General features: G+C 49.2%; 1 protein-coding gene across 31 annotated transcripts in view; it reads right to left on the bottom strand.

Moving 5' to 3' along the window:
• The window catches only part of MSI2 (musashi RNA binding protein 2), a 215,424-nt gene extending 195,926 nt beyond the window's left edge, over positions 1–19,498 (bottom strand). For 30 of the 31 annotated variants that reach the window (XR_009964219.1, XR_009964221.1, XR_009964224.1 and 27 more), the window contains exons 1-5: positions 19,346–19,498; positions 19,138–19,178; positions 18,913–18,994; positions 18,530–18,614; positions 14,387–14,428 (exon numbers count right to left, since the gene is read on the bottom strand). Coding sequence is in view for 24 of the 31 variants with exons in the window: in XM_062615692.1 (XP_062471676.1) it covers positions 14,387–14,428; positions 18,530–18,614; positions 18,913–18,994; positions 19,138–19,178; positions 19,346–19,407 (312 nt within the window). In the remaining 7 variants the exon portion in view is untranslated. The remainder of the gene's footprint in view (positions 1–14,386; positions 14,429–18,529; positions 18,615–18,912; positions 18,995–19,137; positions 19,179–19,345) is intronic. The other variant, XM_062615694.1, reaches the window with a different exon arrangement.
• Positions 19,499–20,682: the final 1,184 nt, after the last annotated feature.

The following is a 20,682-nucleotide window of genomic DNA, read 5'->3' as shown; positions in this document are numbered from 1 at the left end:
TCCCTGCGCTCAGACCCATCCTTTCTGCAACTGCCCTACTCCCTGCTTTGTGCCACGGTGCATAACCTCAGCCCACATGAGCAGCAGAGCTCAGCACCCTCCTATAGCATCCTAGAGACGGCAGGGCTGGCAAGGGCCAGCAGCTTTCCTCTCTCTGCCATCAAGACACGTGCCAGGCACACACCATTGCTGCTAGAAGTCTTGGCCATCAAGCAGAAGGTGTCCTTTCCACAAGGAGCCCACATTCAAAGCAAAAGCAGGTCCAGAGCAGCAGCTTCCTGACACAGCCTATGGAAACCTAATGTAAAAAGGGATGGAACCACCGAATTGGTGCTAGAAAGTCTGGATAAAAATAACTGAATGCATCTGGAAAATCGGAAAGTGGTAGAAGGCAGGAAAATCATCTTGGGAGCCTGTGGTTCTGGAGCACAGCCCTAACAGAGGTCACTTCAAACCCTCGCAGACCAAAATACTTTCTCTAGGATGCTCGTTTCAGCAGGAAGGCAGAAGCAGTTCACATGCTAAGGACACACAGTGTAGAACAACTAATGACTCTGCAATTAAAGCCTGCACACAGCGCCAAGAGATTCAAGTGTGCTAACCAACGTGAAGCTCTAGGCAAAAGACCTGAACTCTCGTCCAAGCTCTCTTGTAAAATGTGGCAATAACACCACGTCTATCTCATAGAACTGCTAAGAGAACAGATTCATAGAGCGAGGCAAGGTGAACTCCTTCGAAAGCAGGCTCTGCCACAGTGCAAAGTTTGAAGTGAGACACCAACCAGGACAAGCACGTCACTCATTTAAAGTTTAACAGTCTACTGAAGCACAAAGAAAAGTCTAACTAGACAGGGGGAAAGAAAGAGTCTTATCCTCCTTTAAAAGACAAACGTAGGCACCGGGAGATGCGATGACACAACAGACCAGCCCAGATCCCTGGAATCCCAGCCTGGGGCCTTTGTCCCCATGCTCAATAGAAAATACACGTTATTCAGCCAGGCTGGCCACTTATCCAGCATTCCTGCTTGCCCGCTGGAAATTGCTATTCCAGGAGCTCTCCAGTCTTTAACGGCTTCTGGACTAGTCTGCATTTGATTTGAGGGCAAAGGCCATGCCAAGAGGGAGACCCGCACACAACTCCTGCCTCCAGCTCTCAGTTCAGTTTTAAGGCCGTCTCAAAGATGAAAACAAAATGTTTTAGTGCTCACAGGGGCTAAATAGCTGGAGCTCGAAGATGAAATACAACCCCCTTTCAAAGGCACTGATGGGCAAAAAGGATGGTCTTTAAAATAAAGCAGGGGTGGGAGCCATTCAGGACTAAAGATTTCTTTTAAACTGACACGAACAGAACTGCCTGTTTTTTCATGTAAATTATTAATTTTTTTTACACCATAATCACTGCTGCAAGTCCAGCTACCCCTGCACATCCAACCCTTCCCACATCCGTCTTTTCCTGGGGGGAAAAAAGCTTATCCCCACAAAGGAGTATGAAATAAATTGCTTTACTGAAGGTTAATAATATCCTGTCGCCGTGGTAAAAGACTCAATTACAAAACCTTCAGAAGAGCTCCCAAGGAACTCATCTGCCTGCAGTGACAGAGGCTTAAATAGCCAAAATACACAGAAAGGCTAAGCACTTCCCAAAAGAGAGGAAAAGGGGGAAAAAGAAGGGGGGAGCTAGTAAAAAACCTGGAAATTGGACACTCAAGGTTATAAAAAACACCCAAACATAAACCACAATTCCTCTCTGCACACACAATTCTCTATAATCTCAGCAAGAATTATGGCCTAGGGAGACCAGCACTAATTTTAGTATCAGATTTATTATGCAGCAGGGAGCAGAAATCAGTCAGAGCCGTCTCTCACTCCTAATGGGCACAACTAGATCACGCTCCGGGAAGGCTCTGCTGAAGAATAGCTGGGGCCTGGTGCAAAACAAAGCCCCTGGGGCTCCCCGAAGCACAAACACACTGCGTTCTTAGAAGCCACAATAAAATACAATGATACTCCTCATTTCTACAGCCCTGCCTGCCAGAGGATCCCAAAGCACACGAATTACAGCTTCCAGCTCGCCTGGCAGAGGAGCCTGCAGCAGCGAGGGAGGACAGCAAGGTCTGCAGGGTGCTCAGCTTGGGACCCCAAGCCCGGGACGCAATCCCTGCTCTCCAGACCTGCCATGCAGCAAGACATCTGCATGCAGAAGGGCAGCTCCGTTCCACAGGCAGCCGGATGCTGAGCGCGTGCAGGGTGCTCAGAGCCGTGGCAGCAGCGGTGCTGTTTGTAAAAGCAGCATTTCACGGCAATGGAAGCAGATAGAGAGGTTCAATAGTGCTCAGAAGCAAGCGCAGAGCACGGCCTCCCCTTACCATGCAGACAGCAAGACTCCTCAGCAGCACACCTCCATGCACAGAGCCCTGGTTCCAGCACTGCTTTGTGCTGTGTGTATTCACACACACATGGAGCCTCCCCCAGAAAATAATCAAACCTTGGCAGGGAGCAGCTCTGTGCCCTTTCCTTTCCTTTCTTGCCCCACACTACCGTAGCTGACCATGGGTTTTGAAGCACCAGATGGGCACACTCCCCTCCATCTTAAACATTTTATAGCCTCTGCTTGTGCCCTGCTCAGACTTTGAGCACCACCAGCACCATTCTTAAGATGCTCCAAATACCCAGTGAAAACAGGCCTGCTCCCAACAACTGTTTCCAATAAGCCAGTATTAGCTCCAAAAGCCCTCTGCAGAGGGTTTTCACGCCTGTCTCCAGTGATGCAACACTAAGGCAATCTTTGCACATCACTTTGTCACTTTGTGGGGGCTGAAGAAAACAGTTACTCGCAGAGCACTGACCATGGCACAGCCACAACACGGCTTGCCAAAGCCACGTCTCCTTCACCAACACATGGAAACACAGTGCATCAGGTTTGGAATAACCCTCTCCCAAGGCACCAGCAATTCCCACTGTTTTGAGTATTGCAGAACACATGAACAGCACTCCTGTTCTCCTCATCCATAAAACAAGAGTGATGACAATCTCTTAGCTCATCTCCATATGATAAGAACAAGGGTCAGATTTAAACTAGTTGAAGGCATTTCAGCACATAAGTCTTTTGTGAAAGTAGGATGCTGAGGCCTCCAGGAACCTATGTCCCACACACTTTCAGCTACATTTTGAATAACACTTTGACCTACTCTAATAACAGGATTTAGTGGTTAACTCCTGCTAATTTCACTAAGAAATTCAGGAAAGCCCATCAAACCCATACATTGTCAGTTCTGTTTCTGATCTGGTCCTAATTCAGTGCTAAAGTACATAAAAACAGATTTAGAAGTTCCAGATTCCTCTGCATCCACTTTCCTCCCTCAAAACAGAGACTTTTTGCCACCACATTTTAGGGAAAAAAAAGGAAATAAAGTACAACCAATCTCCTGCCCAACATACACACCCCCCAGCCCCTAAATCACTCACAAAACAGGTACCTTCTTAAAGCCCAAACGTAGCTCTGCACCATTCCTGTGCTGTCCCTTCAGAGATTACAGACCTTCTGACTCCTACTCCTTTGTTCTCTGCTTCCCCCCACCCCACACAGGTGATTTCACTGATAATCAGGCAAATTAAGGCAGGCAGTGAACACACCTGTGTGAAGAGCAGGGCGGTGACACCAAAAGCAGACCCAGTAAGACCCACCTCAATCAAGTAAACTCAGCTCAGCTGAGCCCTCTGAAGCCCCAGTGAGCTCACCAACGGCTCCCAGGTTTTCTGTTAATACTGACTATTTCAGATCCTCAGGCCTGCCAAGCAGCAGGAAAAGAACCTTGCACACAACCAAATCACCTCTTCCTCCCTCTGCCTCTTCACAGCCCAGAGCACATTTTCACCTGCATAACCAGCACCAATAATCAGGCCAAGCAATTCAGGACTTGCTCTCTGATCTCTGTTCCACCTCAAGAAGCACTTGGCAGCATCCATTTGTCTGCCTTGATCCAACGCTCTCCAGCTCTCCGGAGCACAGGACAAACAGGTGCTGCTGCCCTCCCTTCAGCTGCAGGGAATTCAGAGCATTCCAAGGCAACAAAGGGAGGCACCTCCAAAGATAAAGTCCTGCACTTGCCAAGGACCTCCAAGAACATTATGGAACAGCAAAATTCCTTGTGACCACATTCATGTAAGATGCTTACCCTGTCAACTGCATCCCTTCAGCTCCAAGCTGGATGAAATAAGGTTATGTTCTCTGCAAGGACACTTACCCTCTCCCTCCTTTTTCTTTCCCCATAATTTTCAAATCAATTGACACTTTATTTTACTTTCCACATATTGCAAGACATGAGGATTAAACAGCATCAGCTGAATAACGTTCTGCACACACTCTCATCAGCTTCATGTGTTCAGATGACAGTGATGGGGACTATAAAAGCATGAAGACAGATAATCACTGCTTATGTCTGCAATTATAGTTCCAATAAACTATACTTCATGGCTCCTTAGCATTAAAGCTTTCGGACTGGTAACTAAATTGCTGTTTATTCTGTAATATATTTTGTTCTTCTCCTCTGGCATACACATACATGATTGAGAGAGAAATATCCCTACTAAAATATCCACCGGAGACACCTACAAAACACGGCTCCAGAAATCTAAACTGACTTCTAATACTACAACAAAATCAAAGCCATATTCACAAAACTTCAGGGGAATCATAACTATGGAGGACTTTCAACTATCATTTTATTTGATCTGGAAGATTAATGACACAGAGGATGGGACCAGATGAAAAAGGGGGCAGGAGATTAAAAATCACACAAGCTGATCACAACTCCCTCTTCATACATACATTGCCCAGCACATCACATGCATCAACTGCTGCTTTGATCACAGTTCATGGGATTAGGTGAGTCAGGAATTTAAAGCACAAAGATACTGCAGCAGGAGACTCTCTCCAGGTGCTTTTCCCTGCATCCACCCACCCCTGGATCCCAGGCTGGCGAGGGCAGGAAATCCCCACTCAGAGGGGGAACAATCACAGCACAGCCCATCTCTGGTGCCACACTTCACAATGGAAGCATGTCAGGTCGCACTCCTCCTCCGTATACCATGGAGGAACCATCGCATCCATCCCCTTCAAGCTCCAAGAGGGAGGAACGACAGCACAGGCCACCCAGGGAGCAGTGGGCATGGTCCTGCAGCACAAACGACAAAGCCAGCTTCCAGGAGCAGGCCCATGGGGTGGAGGAGCATCCAGCATGGCTACAAGCCCAGGTCTTATCTGGAGGCAGAGGGACTCCAGGCCACCTGCAGCTGAGCGTGCTTCCTCCTCTCCTCTCCTCGCTGAGGGCACCAGGATCCACCTTGCATTGCAACGCGCCGCTTAGCCCATTTAAATCCACTGCCAGTGCCCCCCTTGCCTCCCAAGCCCCAACATGAGTCTGTAACCACCCAGCCTCAGCCATAATTCATACAACAATCTACCTCTCCCAGTGTTCTTATCTCACTTCCCCCTTGCCTGAAGCCTCACCTCACTGCTGCCGTTCGGACGCCCCAGCACGCAGCAGTTGGAACCTCAGCACCCCGCAGCTGGAAGCTCTGCCTCACACCACAGCGCTGCCCCTCCAGGCAGGGCCTCCCCTTATAAGCTTTCCAATCAAAAGTCGTTAAAAACAAAAAAGCAGCCTCAGTTTAACCCCTCGACACAAGTCACAAAGAGCTGGCAGCGCACGATAGCGCTGCGCTCACACACTTCCTTCCCAACGTCCACGGACGCCACCAACAGCTTTTTCAGCCAGAAGCAGATGTTTACCGCATGGTCCCAGACCTGGGCACCAGGAAACATTCTCTGCCACACTGAGATGCTTTGGATAATCCCACTGCCCTTTTTCCTCCCAGCCTTGCCTCTTCCAGGCTCAGCGGCAGCATCAGCACCAGCCCCATCAGGGCCAAGAAAGACAAAACTCTTACCAACATCACCTCAGTGGCCAAACCCAGCTAACAGTGCTCCTGGGACATGATCACAGCAGGTTTCAAAGGGGCCTTTCCACCCAGTAACATCTGGATGGGACAGGGTTCGAATGGCAGGTCCTCTGAGGACTCAGCTGGCCACCCAGCCAGGGCTGGAGTTAGAGCTCACCTACAGAAAGCAGCTGGGGAGGAAGGCGAGCTCTCCAGTACAAACACACCAAAAGAACCCCAAACACCTTATACCAGAGACTATTTGAGGAGAGGAAGCCAGCATCCCTCACTGCAGCTGGCTCATTCAGGACTCCCATGAGACATCTCCAGGGCCCCTAAAGACATGGCAGAGACACCATCCAACCCAATGGTTGGTAGCAGCCCCAGACCCTAAGGTGGGGCTGATCCCCACTGTGTCCTCAGAAAACTCTTCATGTTTCACAGCTCAGCATTAACTTCAGATTGCTTTCCAATGTTTTCTGCTCCCTCCCACCATTCTCTGAGCACCCAGCACTGCTTTAGGCTTTGTAGGTCTGCCAAACATAACACCAGGAGTAGGTGAATTTCACCAGCAAATGGACATCCTTACAGTCACTCACAAGACTCTGCAAAAGGCTCAGTTACGTACCAGGCACTGACACATCTCTGAACATAAATGACTGACGACGTGGTGAAATGGAAACGATACACAAGTTCCACTTTTCCAGCACGGGCCGCAGAAGAACAACCACAACATCCCCTTCAGCAACCCCTTTTCCAGCAGCAGAATAGCAAACCTGCAGCACTGAGGGTCTGCAGGCAAAACCAAGCTCTTGCCACAGGTTGTCCCCTCACCTGAGCCATACCTCTCAGTTCAGTGAGATTTACAGACACCTGGGACAAATGCTCAGCTCCTTGCAACTTCTTCACACCCCAAATAACCCTTTGGGAAGATTCCTGCATGATGTTTGGTCAGCACTTGTTATAAAAACCTCTACTGACTTTCTAATAGGCATTGCATTTCCACCAGCGTTCAAGAAACTGAAAGTCTTACCAGCACTTCGCAGTCCCGACTTTAAATAACTCAGAATTTCAGAACACTTCTCCACCCTGTGCTCCTGACCTCCTTTTTTGATGTAAAACTGCCCCACAGAACAACAGAACGATGAGCTCAAAGTCAGCAATGCAAAAAACACAAAGGAAAACAGCACAGAGCAGGTCTGGGGACACTACACGAGAATTCCGTGTCCTGTGGGCAGCACCAGCACTGCCAGAGACCCGGCACTGAAGCACAAGGACCTGCACCAGACCCTGCCCATGTTCTCAGCTCCAGCCATATCTCATAGTTGTAGGGCACATACAGGGGAAAATAAACCCAAGAGGACTTAACAACTTCAAACCCTGGGAACTACTTAATTCAGCAGATATTAGTTTCTTTCTCCCACCCCACCATTTTCCCTCCCACCTGCCAGGCCACCTCATTACTGTCACTCTGCATCAGTTCTTGCTACAGTAGTTTCCTTGGACCTTTGCCCCTTCAGTCAGCTTGAAACCTCTTCCCTATTGTACATCAGAGTCAATGGGAAATTAATGCAAGTCTTTGCTGGGGGAGGGAAGGGCAGAGGGAACAACGCTTTCTGCTGCTGTCAATACTTCTTTTCCTTCACCCTTCTTGCCACATGCACTTCACCAACATATTAAGAAGCCTTGCCCGCATTTATCTGTGCTTGCTGAGGTCTCTGCAGCTATTCCTCATGTGTACAATTGCTCAAGTCTTGGCAGGGTAAGCTCCTTCTTTACAATACAAAGTACCCCAAGTACAATCTTAATTCAATCCTACACAACAATACATCCAGCTGGTGCAGATGTCCCAGCACCAGGAATGACTGAGCAGGGAGAAGAACTTCCCAACATGCTCCAGATTCTCTCTGCACTCAGAAAATGAAGGAAATCTTTCCAAGAGGAGAGCAGCAAAATGCCAGCAGTTAGAAGTAAGCTATTAGTACCTCATGCTGCCCTGAGCACAGAGACCCACAGTAACTTCCAAATTACTCAGCAAACCACAGCTTCTACAGCAATAATCTCTTACCAACCTAAGCCACGTCGAACACTGCTCACATAGTTTAAAGAATGATTCCGGTGACTAAGGCAAAGAGAATGCGTGATTGCAAGGCTGAGTCTAAATTAAGCTTAGACAATGATTTTTTTACTTTACCCTTTGTTAAATACTGACCTTGCAATCATTTTTTTGAGGAAACAGCAGATTAATATTTTCTTGTGAGTGAGATCATCTGGTAGAAGGAGAAAAGGGGAGATGGAACTGGCCCTCTCTGAAAGAGAAGTGATGGGACTGACCATATACAAAGTACTGCCAGATACACAAAGTCATCTCAATCTTTTTCTGCTACAGGCTCCCCAGTACAACAAAGCATTTAATAATGTGCTTTTAGTCCACCCTGATTCAGCAAAGCACTCACCCACATGCTTATGCCAACTTAAGTATACGCTTAAGTGCTTTCACACAATAGGGACAGAGAAGATTCAGGCCCTGCAGATGAACTATTATCTGAAACAAGCCCTTTTTTCCTAAGATGACTGGCTCTATTTACAGCTTCTCCTCCCTTTACAGCATGACCCAAAATGCGTTTAAAGAGAACACAAAAACACAATTGAAAAGTCAAGTAACTATTAGGAACAGCAAAGACATCTATGTATGGCTTAATGAAACAGAGGAGCTGCTCTTTTTCCTTCCCAACATAACATATACCTTGGTCCACATGCAGCACATTACCCTGTTTCAATAGCTCTCCTCTAAAAATAAGTTAAAAGTTCCCTTAATGCTTTGGATTTCACAACATTTATGAGACTATCACCAGAGTCAACAGGCTAAAAAAAGAATCCATTAGCATTAACTGGCCTGTCACTGGCAGTGACAAATAAATGAATTTGATGGTTTTAGATCAGTCATTAGTAGACCTACCCCCGGGCTGGTAAAGGCTCAGCACTTTGCAGACTCGATGTGCTCAATCTGGAAGCAGAGAGGAGCGCACAAGGGTGTCAGCGTGGTGCTGCTCTCCCATTTCCCTGACCCTCTCACTGCCGACCCTTTCCTGGCGTATCCAAGCAGCAAAGTCTCGGGGCAGAGAAGTTACCTGGCAGACACCATTAAAAAGAACCCAGCAATGCAGAAAAGCACAGGGAATGGAGAATCCCCTTTAAAAACACCCCGAAAATTAAAACCCCCAAGTTAGATAATGTTCATTTTAATTTTTAGTTAGCAGTAACGCAAAGGGAAGGAAAGCACATTAGTACGTTAGCACTACTCTTAACATGAAAGACATCCTTAGGCAGTAACAATGGAAAGACATCCATTTTACAAGAGGAAAGACACTCTGTGGGGTTTAAGGTCAATGTGAACAATCCACCTGAGTAGTTGGGGGGAAGAAATGAGTGTTTCCATCTCCCAAACCAGCAGAATAACAAAAGCCCAGCTCAGCTCTTGCTCCTGACACAACTCACTGCACTCCACAAAACACCCTGCACAGCCACTTCCTTCCTCTGGCTGCATCGAAGAACAGAGATCATGCTCTGCTTGAACAGGTCACAGAGAGCAGGAATCTGAGTCCAGTATAACGGGTTTCAAAACCCTGATCCTCTCCTACCTGGGTTGATTTGCCAGTATTCAGACTCATAACTTTTCCATTTAACCATCCAATGCCAGAAACAGACAAATTCCAGGAGCAGCTTACCCTGGGCAAGGGATCTACATGTCAAGGTTGGTTGAAGAAGATGCCCAAACACTGGCCATCAACCATGAAAAGAAATCCCTCATACTGCCTGGTAAGGACTTCTGCATGCAGCAGATACAGCAGCATTATTAAGGTACACATCAACGCTCACTGGCAAGAGCAGGAAACACTTCCTCTTACTCCATCCAGACCTGCAAATGCAGAGGAATTTAAAAAGACAAAAAGGAATCCTAGGGAACGGGTCTGACCTTGCTGCTCTCCACAGCCTGGTGGGGAAGGAAGGGTGGCAGGAAAGGAAGAACCCGGAGTTCTGCTCGTGTGCTCAGTTCACATTCTTTTGAAACAGACTTCAAAGCCTACCCAATACTTACAATAAGATGGGAAGCAGTGAACTAACCTGGAGGAGTTTCCAGGCAGAAGCACGGGAGGAAACAAGCAACAGAACTCTTGATTTTCAAGGTCCACCATTTGCTTTGGAACGAAATGTCTCCCTGTTACTTTGGCTCACGCTTATCAGGCAGCCAATGGATGCAGACACCCCACCCACACTCAACTTAATTGGAATCAGACATCCACATCCACTGGTTAGCTTTTAAAAATCTCTCCCAGGTTAGCCTGGGTGTTATTCCACAAGGGCATGCCCTCCATTCGCTGCTCTGGAGCAGCCAGCTTCACTGGGGTTCAACCAGCAGCCACTCAAATGAAAAGAGAGATGTTGACACTGTTGTTTTTTGCCCAAGAAGGAGGAACAGATGTGCACAACTGCACCTCTTACAGCCCATGTGCCTGGCCAGACAGGAAACCAGCTACTCCACACACAGGGTACACACAGTTTGCAGATAGACACTGGAGTGCAGAGATGCCAGAACCAGTTACCAGTTCTGAACTGTCCTCTGTTACAATGAAATCCATGTGACAAAACCGTCAATACTCAGCATCACCATCTGATTTCCTTTATCAAATAAAGCCCTTTTGCTGTTTTGTGATGAAAGGGTCACCAGAAGACCGTACCCAACCCACACAGACTCGATTTTAACTTCATTTAACAGCCACTGAAGAGGAAGGATACAGACTACAGTCAGCAGGTCACATCCACAATGCCAATGAAATTGTGACACCGAATACTACTACAAGGAGCTGCAGCTTGTTGACTTGCCAGAGCAATTCCCAGCCACATCCATTACACCCTTATAGTAAGTGCTGGGAAGAACAGGGACCTCAGTCCCACTCTGGACAAACCCGAGCACAAAAACCCCAGTGGTCACCTCACAACTATAAACTCTGACTGAAGCTTTATCTGCCTCCGTTTCCTACGTGGGTTTGTAGGACAAAGCACCCACATTTCTATACTAATAAATCACACACAGATACTTCCATGGCCACGGAGCTGCTTCATGGACCGAGGCTGCTGTCCTTTCCCTCTTCAGGTTTATTTTGTTCTTTAAGTAAATCCCCAAGGCAGAGGGGTGAGGGAGGGAATTGCTTACAACTGAGAATATCTACTGAACATGCTAAATTTGATAAGGCTTCTCCACCTAATACAGCAGATACCGTCAGAACTGACAGGCTATGTATATTAAAGTCACATTACTGTAGTCTTCAGTATTCAAAAGGAGATACAAAACTACTACCCCGGCACCGCTGCTTTTTAAGGATTTTTAAGTCAGCAGAGTTATAAATGCTCAACTGTTACAAAGCGCCTTCCAGCACTTGGAAGCAAGACAGATTCTTATCAAGGAACAGCAGCCAAGAGAAAGCATACGGCTATTCTTTTCATCTCGCTGGTAGCCATACACCAGAACCTCAACAAGTTCAACCCCTGCAGCAAGTTTCCTAAAACAATGGCTGCAAGTGCTCCCGGACTTCAGGAGCAGAGCAGGATTACAAACCCTGGCGTCACCCACCCGAGGCAATCACCCAGGATATTCTGGGAGGGTCATTCCGAGAAAATCAGGGAAGAATGCTCCACTCTTACAACCTGCCACTTCTTGCTCAGGAACCAATTTGCATCACCAGAGAGGTGTCAAATCATGGAGATGCAGTTTAAAAAGCCCCAAAGAAAGCCTTTTACTGGGCTGCCGTTTGAAAGGGGAAGGCTCGCCAATTAAAGTGAATCAGAAAGGGGGGGAAGGAGCGAGCAGGGATTCTTGTGTGTGCACAAATAAGCGAGCGTGACCCTGCAGGCACAGCGAGCATGTGAGCTGGCAAGGGAGCCCGGGAACTGCTGCCCACTGAAGAGTTAATCCTGCCGAGGCAGGTCAAAAGGGCTCCTGAAGGAAGGGGATGGGATGGATGGAGGGAAGCCTGCCAGAAGGTCTGTCTGCACAAGAAGGGGGAAGGTGCCCCAGCCTTGCCTCTACCTCAGCACCCAGTCACTGCCAGGAAGGTGACAGAAAAAACCCAATCCCCATTTTGCTGAACACACCAGGAAGGAAGACCAGGAAAAATATCTCCCCTTGCACCCAGCGAAAGACACAGACATTTCATTAAATGCCATTAATCTCCACAGACCCGAGCATTCGCTGGTTAATTAGACTAAAGCACAGTCACACTTGAACACTGAGCATTCGCTATTCAACTGGGATGAAGGAACAAGTCCAAAACCTTAATTCAGTATCTAATTAAAAAAACAGAAAACAAGAAAATGCAGATGATGAAATGCTGCCCAGGATAACGTCACAACTGATACCAATCTGCTCTTTATTGTAGCTGATTTTCTCCAGTTTCCTAATAAGGCTCCTTCCAATCTTCAGCTTTTCTTTCAAGAGCCCATAGAAATCCTGACACTTTGGGAAGGAGGAGACGTGTGTAAAAAGCAGAAGCAGATCCTGATGACCTCTCCAGAGAGCGAGTCCCTGCTAAGAGTGGAATCCAGCCTGCGTTCCAGCGTTTGCCCCATGCTTGAAAGAGGTCTGTTACCAAAAGAAACAACCACCACCAAAAAAAAAAAACCCTACGTGGAGAAAAACAAACTCCCCTTTGTAAAACTGACCTGGTTTTGCATTTACACGGAAATTTAACTCGCTAATATCCTCGGCATAAGACATGCCCTGCTTTTTTTAATTGTTATAGAAGAAATCACACGGGGCAGCTTAACAGCTCTGCTCCAAGTTCTAAACTTGTGCAAAGAACACTGCAGAAACAGATAACCGGTAATTGAAGACAGTTTAAAATGTAAATAAGGCTTTAAAAGGTATTGGGAAGGGGGAAAGGAACATCAGTCACAGCACAAGATCATCTTCATACTTCCATTGTGAAACCCTTCAAAATCCTGGTAACTTGGAATTGTATTTTAAAGGCAGCATTAATCCAACAGCAGAATCCACAAGCCACAAACCCTACAAACAAGAAACAATTTGCTAGCACAGAAGCAAGCCAGGCACGTCATTACTCACTAAGTAGTTATTAGATATGGCCTATGAGGAAAAGAACCTCTAAATATTTGACTACATTAGTTTGGTTTCAAATTCTGCAAGTAGAATGCTGGGGTTTATCTCATTTTTTTCTTCTTTTAAAGAAATCACTAGCACCTCTCCTGCTACACACCCAGGGGTTTAAATTACACACTAGCTGTGTGCTCTGTACAGTATTTAACATTATGGTTCCACATGCTATTAAACTGCTTGCTTTCCTGAGGAGCTATCTGCAATAAAATTGTTGGGTTGACTTGTTCAGGTGTCTCCTGCCACCAACTTTAAAGCACTTTTCCTTACTGACTTGCATCTGCAGCTTTGCAGCCTTGCCCTTCCATTTTTAGGGGAATACTGAGCTAGCCCAAGCTGATCAGTGGATACAAGCGACACACACCAGCTGAACCAACTCTCAAAAAACAAACACAAAAGAAAATGTCAATTACAAAAGTTTTCTTTCAGCCTCTGGCTTTCCAAATTCAAATACAACCGGCTGCACATGTGGATTTAAAACGGATCTGCTGGTTTTGTTAGGCACAGCCTGAAGAGCAACAACCACTTCTAGTCCATAAGCAGCTCCTCCAGCAGAAATGGCACCAGCGACGTGTCAGAGTAAGCACACGCAGACACAAAGTTCCTCTGCACATCACTACACTGCCTTTGTCCCAGCGTGGAAGCTGGCTGCACTATCACAAGTCCCCTGGAAGGAGGAGGTCACTCCTCCAGCCAGCCTCATCGGCTGGAGACATAAAGCTCATTGTTTCACTGTTCTTGCAAAAGAATACCCCGTGGCCTGAAGAGTTCAGCGCTTCACCAGCAACTTGCTACCCAACGCTTATTAGTCTCCAAGCACATCTCTGAAGTTATACAAAAGGAAATTTGCAAACAATGAAGGCAGAGATATATTCCCATCCATCACAACCACAGAACTGAAAGCTCAGCTCAAAACACGCCTGAAGTCTGCACTTAATCCGACTGCTCTTCATAAACACCAGGCAAAACACATTGCGTAAAACAGCATAACAAACGCGAGTAATGCAGCAACAATCTCCCACCACCACGGGAGAAGCCTCCCCTCCTCAGCCAGCCACGACCGGCCGGGGCTCCGCACGGAGACAGTTAAACTGGAGACACGTAACAGTGCACAAAGCAGCTCTCCTGGAGTTTCACAGCCATACGCTGATACCCTTAAGACGCCATGCACCGGCTTTAAAAGCTTTCATTGCCAATTCCCTGTGTGAAACCTGAACTGCCTGGCAACAATGATTCTCTGTGTGCCTAAAATCCTATTATCGATCCTCCTACTTACCTTAGGCTGTGCTCGTCGGGGAAATGCAACTTTAGGGTCAATCTGAGGAAAAAGAAAGGGGAAATCAACAAGATAGCTTTTGTTGTCAGTTCATATTATTTTGTTTTTAAATCACTGAATTATTAATCCCTCATTTCTCAGGCTTATCATTCAGCACACCGGCTCACATCCAGAACTGCTCTGGAACAGGAGACAGGAAGAGTGGAAGAAAACATCTCTTCTGTACACCTCCTCCATCATCTTCTAGGCAACAACCTCTACTGGTGCTCAGGGAGCTCCCTCTTAGTCTCTAGGTGATGCCTCTACAACCAAAACTGTGTGTTAACCCTTATCTGCATGCTCTGGAGGCCGCACAGATATGGCCAGCACGCCTGATCAGATCTTCACCTGCTGTTCCTGACACCTGCACCTTCCTTCAGTTGGGTTTGGGGTTGCTTTTTCTTCTCTGCTTTGTTTTGTCAACTGACTTGGCAACACCACACAAAGAGAGAAATGCAGAACACAAAGCCAATTCACATTTCAACTGCTAAAACTAAAACGTTAGAAGGACTACGAGGTTATCCTTGTCAAAAATACGCCAAATTGAGCTGGTTTGCTCCCCCTCAAAGAATACATGTGAGCAATAAAAATGACAAAGGGGCATTTATGGGAAAGGGTGGGCAGAGGAGAGCAAGGCACATAAAATGTACAAGTGTTTTAAACCAGAGAAACCAAGTTCTTAATTATTTTCCATGAAGGAATTACCTGGAGTATTCGCCAGTGAAGCACAGCACCACAGAGACAAAAAAGAAGAAAAAATACCCTTGGTTTAGCCCCTGCTCCCTTGTTCTAAGGTGCAGCACTGACTCCCATTCCAAAGCGAGCCCAAATGCTAATTCTGCAGTTTTAAAAACAACTTCCACATGGGTCATGTTCAGAAAGTGGCTCCTCTCTACCACTCAAAAATCACTTAAGAACAAAAAGACACCACCGCAGAGGCATGGCTGGAGGGCAAGAAAAACCTTTCCAGCAACTGCCCAGCCTCAATTGTCATCTGTAAAAATGACTGCAATAAAACGTCTCTGTGCTGCTGATTTTACCTCTGGTTTTAGCAGCATCTGCACACAGGCATCTTCTAAATAAAGAATGTGGAAAAAGAGGTTTTAAAGGTCTAAATCCTACCTTAACTGTGCTACCTGCAACTGCTTTCAGTGTTTTGACTATAACACGCTGATGAACCTAATCCTGCTTGTGTTAAGGCATATTCTGAAGCAGAGGCTTTCATTAGTAGCTTGGGTTTGGTTTTTGTAAGGTTTCCCCCCCTCAAGCTAACCCTGATCAGGAAAAGGAGCCGTTTCCATTTGGTATTGTTATTGCTGTGGTGACATGTATTCCTGTCACTGATCAGTAACCACGAGACTCTCCTAAAAAGCAGTTTTACTCAATTAATTTGTCAAAATTGGAAATACCACAAACATTCGATGCGCAACTGATAAAGTGATTCACCTGCATCAGATACAAATGCAGTGGCTATTTTTAGGACACACCTGAGAAATGAGCGATTGCATGCCACTTTATTGTTCAAAAAGCATCAAAAGTAAAATTATTTCTCTAGAAAGCTAACCTTTTCAGAGAGATTAACATTATCTACAAATATATTCAGCACTGACTAGGCATTTGTCTACTGGGGAAATACAACAGGTACGGATTTTCCACAGCAATACCCAAATGTGGAGGCAAATGCGCACGTTTCTACATTTGCTTCTTCAAAAGCCAAAGTCTTCCCAGCAAAGAGCCCCAGTCCCACCAGAAGGGCATCACTGCAGCGTCCCGCTGGGAAGAAGTTGGAAGGGGCCATTAAACTCAAAAGCAACACATTCATTTTTGAAGGTCAGTTCAAAGAGCATGGAGTTCTTTGCACCACAGCGACAGCCCTGCTTAAATAACTGGATTTTCCTTCACAAAACCTTTTGGATAAGCACCGGTGGGGCTGGAAGAGGAGCAGTAGCCATGGACACGGGAAATCCATACCTTTTGCATATCCCTGTCAACTATTTAAAGAACAACCAAAATAAAAGAAACAAACTTCTACCAAAAAAATAATTAGTTAGTTAGGTACAACTCTACTTACTGTATCTACAAGTCCTCTAGGAATGACTCTAATACTATTTCTGATAGGAATGGCCATTACCTAAACAAAGCTTTTAACGTAACTGTAAACAAGAGCGACGTTTCCATGCCAATACCCAACCGATCTGCCTCCTGTGCTGAACGTTGAAACAGAGTCAAATGCTATGTTATGCTAAAGAACAGTTACTACAATATGTCTACACACACAGGGCTGAAGGGGAAACCTGCCTAGCTCTGGATCGTACTTTGAAGCTGCTTTACTGATTCCGAGGTTAATTTCTGATCCAGATTAATTCAATCATTACCACACAATCAAAACGGAGGCACATTTGCCCTGGCGAAGCTTCTCACCCCTCCCCCAGAGCTGAGCAAATTAATACATTGCAGGGACGAGACTGTGCTACAGGAAAAAGCTGGGGGAGGACCTAATTATAGTCAGAAATATGACAGGGTGTCCTCCCAGGATTTGGTTTTTTAAGAACCCTCGTTCAAGACACTGTTTGCCTTTGTTCTTCTTATCTAAAATTAGCTTTAAAAACACATAGAGAACAGAGCTCTACACGAGAAGTCTGGGGAGTTTAATCTCAGGGAGCACAGTTGAATCAGTTATCTTACCATATCTGATTAAACCTAAAACCAAATCATTTAGGCATGTGCAAGCATGGGCTACATGTTTAGACAAGCCCAGCAGAATTTGCAGGTCGAATTAAAACACGAGATTCCACCTGCTTCTATGAGAGCTTTGGGCTTTTTGTTCCCATATAAATTACGTTTGGAAAAAGTCACACACTCGTGTTTGCTCCCTGCTTTGTCTCTCCCTCGTTTCACCGCAATCTCGCACACACAGGCACACACAAGACGTTCCAGCACCGAGTCAGGATTCCTCCTAGCACCATGCTCACGTTAAATCAAACCTTCAAGATCCAGCACGCACACTACAAAAGACAGCGACAGCAATGAGCACACTCGGTACGTCCAGCAGCAGCTCTGCCAGACACAGTTCCACCAACACCATCCTTCCCTTCCCTTCCCGAACCAGCCCCCTCCAGACCGACCAGCACCAAAGCGATAATGACCTCTACCAGTGTCCTTCCCTCCTCCCCTCCCAGGTTTGCTGAGACTTTACACGGCAACACAGTAAGAGGCACAAAACTTCATTCTTTGTGCATGGCCTTGATGGCAGGGACAAAACAGGGCCTAGAGCTACACACGCCCCATACGGCATTTTCAGTGTCAGGTCAAATATAAAGTATCAGGTCAAGGGGGGAAAATGCATGTATAGGGGTTTTATTGAAAAAAGTGAATAAAAACAAGCGCAATGCTCATTAAAAAAAAAAAGAGCTGAGCTGAATCCCAGGAGCATATTCCTTATGTCACCCACTGGAGACTGAGCACAGCAAAGAGCTCGGGAGAAACAACAACAAACGAGGACTTGTGCTTTTCCACCGCATCCACGCCGGAGCACTCAGAGCCTCCCACCGACGGACATCCACGTTTCCCTAGGGCCCCGGCAACACAGGTGAGGGGGCTCCTGCCAAAAAATGACTTTGGGAAACGGCACGGGAAGCAGCTCCCGGGATCTAGCAGCAAGGCACTCCCACCTTGACACACGCGCACCGAGAGAGGAATAATCAATGGACAGAAGCGGAGAGTTCCCTGCAGAAAGCATTCTGCGCCGGAACACCGACAAAAAAGTTGGGTTTTACTCCACGATGTTTTCAATGTCACCGCTCGATGCAACCCGCGGCCGGGGGAGGAGCCACCGGGCGGTGGGGGGAGAACTGGCATTGAAAAATAAACCAAAGTTACCGCTTTCGGTGAGTTAAAGGCAGAGCCTGGGGAAAAACCAGGGCAAACGCGGCCATGCCAAGTCCCCGCTCAATGACAGCTTGACGCCGCCCCGCAGAGAAACCCAGCCGAAGCCGCAGCCGCGGCCGAGGGCAGGGTCCCTGTAACGTCGCCTGCCGCCCTGTCACCGTGTCGCCCTGACGCCGCGGACGAGGGGCGGGCGGGCAGCCCCACGCACGGACCTACCGTCTTAGAGTCCAGCTCGTGGTGGGGCTGAGCCAGGACTTTGTCTACACTCGCCGGATCCGCGAACGTAACGAACCCGAAGCCTCTGCGAGAGACAAAGAGCGAGGGGATGGGGGCTGATGAGAACCAGAGCCTGGGGGAGAAGCCACAAACCCACCGCGCTGCCGTCCCGTGTGTCGTCCCGTCCCGCCGCACCCCCCCCCCCCCCGGCCGCTCTCCGCCTCCACCGGCCGCTTTGTTCCCTTCCTCCCGGCTCGGAGGGACGCGGCGCAGGGGAAGCTCCCGCGGGCCACGCGTGAGGGGCAGCGGAGGGGAGCGGGGGGCCGGGGTCCGCCCGGCCCGACGGCAACTCGCGAAGTTTGCGAGCGCGGCGGCGGCGTTACCTGGAGCGCTTGGTGGTGGGGTCCCGCATGACCATGCACTCCCGGATCTCCCCGAACTTGCTGAAATAATCTCTAAGGCTGTCTGCGGAGAGAGACAGAGAAGCCGAGAGGCAGCGGAGGCAATGAAGGGGGGGCTGGGGGGGGGGGCAGGCCCCGGCGCGGCGGGACGCGGCCCACGCGGGGCGGGACGCGCGGTGAGGGGCGCGGGGGGCCGGCGGCCCGTACCTGGTGAGGTTTGCCAGCTGAGGCCGCCGATGAACATCTTGCTGGAGGGAGACAAGAGAGCGGAGTTGAGCGCCGGTGCGGGATCGGCCATTTTGACGGGGCACCTCACGGCGGCGCGGCGCGGGGCGGGGGGTGAGGGGTGAAGGGAAGAGGCGGGGGGGGGGGGGGGGGGAACGGCCGGTGCTGGGCTCTCCGCCCCGAGACTTACCCGGGGTCGTGCTGCGCCTCGCCGGGGCTCCCCGAGGTAGCCTGGCTGCCGTCCGCCTCCATGGCCGCGCCGAGCGAGACCCCCTCAGAGGACCCCCCCCGCCCGCCCAACCCGCCCCCCCCCGGCCCGGCTCCTGTTGGGGCTCGGCTCGCTCCGGTTGCCTTTCCTCTTCCTTCCCTTCCCTTCCCCCCTCCTCCTCCCTCCGCTACCGGAGGATCTCACTGGAGAGGCGCTGGGGCAGCAGCCAGATCCGTCACACGTGGGATGGGATGGGATGGGATGGGATGGGATCGGCTTAGCTCAGCGCCGCGCCGGGCCGCCTCCCCCCGCCGCCATCTCCCCTCCCTCCCCCCCTCCCTCCCCTCCCCTCAGCCCCTCCTTCCCCGCGCGCGCGAGGGGAGGGGGGGCGGAGCCCGCCGCCGTCGCGTGGCCCGGCCGTGACGTCACCGCCGCGCGCGCGCCCCGCGGCACCGGGCTCGCTCCCGCCCCGTTTCCCTTTCCCTTTCCCGGCCCGCAGCGCTGATGCCCGTGAGGTAACACAGGGAACACCCCCCTGGAGCGGAGCCCCAGTGTCACCGCATCCCTGCGCCTGGGGCTCCTGCTTCCCGGTACCCCCGCATCCCGTGTTACCGCATCGCATCCCGGTACCCCCGCGTCCCGTGTTACCCCATCCCGGTACCCCCGCGTCCCGTGTTACCGCACCCCGGTACCCCCGCGTCCCGTGTTACCGCACCCCGGTACCCCCGCGTCCCGTGTTACCGCACCCCGGTACCCCCGCGTCCCGTGTTACCGCACCCCGGTACCCCCGCGTCCCGTGTTACCGCACCCCGGTACCCCCGCGTCCCGTGTTACCGCACCCCGGTACCCCCGCGTCCCGTGTTACCCCATCCCGGTACCCCCGCGTCCCGTGTTACCCCATCGCACCCCGGTACCCCCCCATCCCTACTCCAGCTGGGACAGGAACTAACCAGGCCCTGACCCCCCGCGGGGCAAGCAGCACCAGTGTGCAAAATAAATGGATGGGGTTGTTACAGAAGAGCCTTTTCCTTCCCTCCTGTCGATCTTGGCTATTTCTCCATACAATCACCAAGCAATTTTAAGTGAAAAGTGCAGTTCCCAGGCTTCCCATCACCCCTTCAGTCCCTCTGCCTTCCTGGGCTCAGGAAGCACGAGGCAGGTTTGGCTGCTGGAAGGAGGGAACTCCCGTGACAAGAAAATGTGGGTTTCTCTCTTACAACCCAGTCGGCACTGCTGTCCCTCCCGTCAGCGAGCAGTAAAGGGCAGATGGCTCTTGAAGGACTCTATTGGCACTTCCTCTTTTCCGCCTTTCCCAGCGC

The sequence above is a fragment of the Pezoporus occidentalis genome, unplaced genomic scaffold (genome assembly GCF_034315485.1).
Source record: "Pezoporus occidentalis ecotype Australia unplaced genomic scaffold, CSIRO_AGI_Poc_V1 ctg183, whole genome shotgun sequence".
Lineage (NCBI taxonomy): Eukaryota > Metazoa > Chordata > Aves > Psittaciformes > Psittacidae > Pezoporus > Pezoporus occidentalis.
Note: the sequence above shows the minus strand (reverse complement) of the source record. Positions and strands in the feature narration are given on the sequence as shown.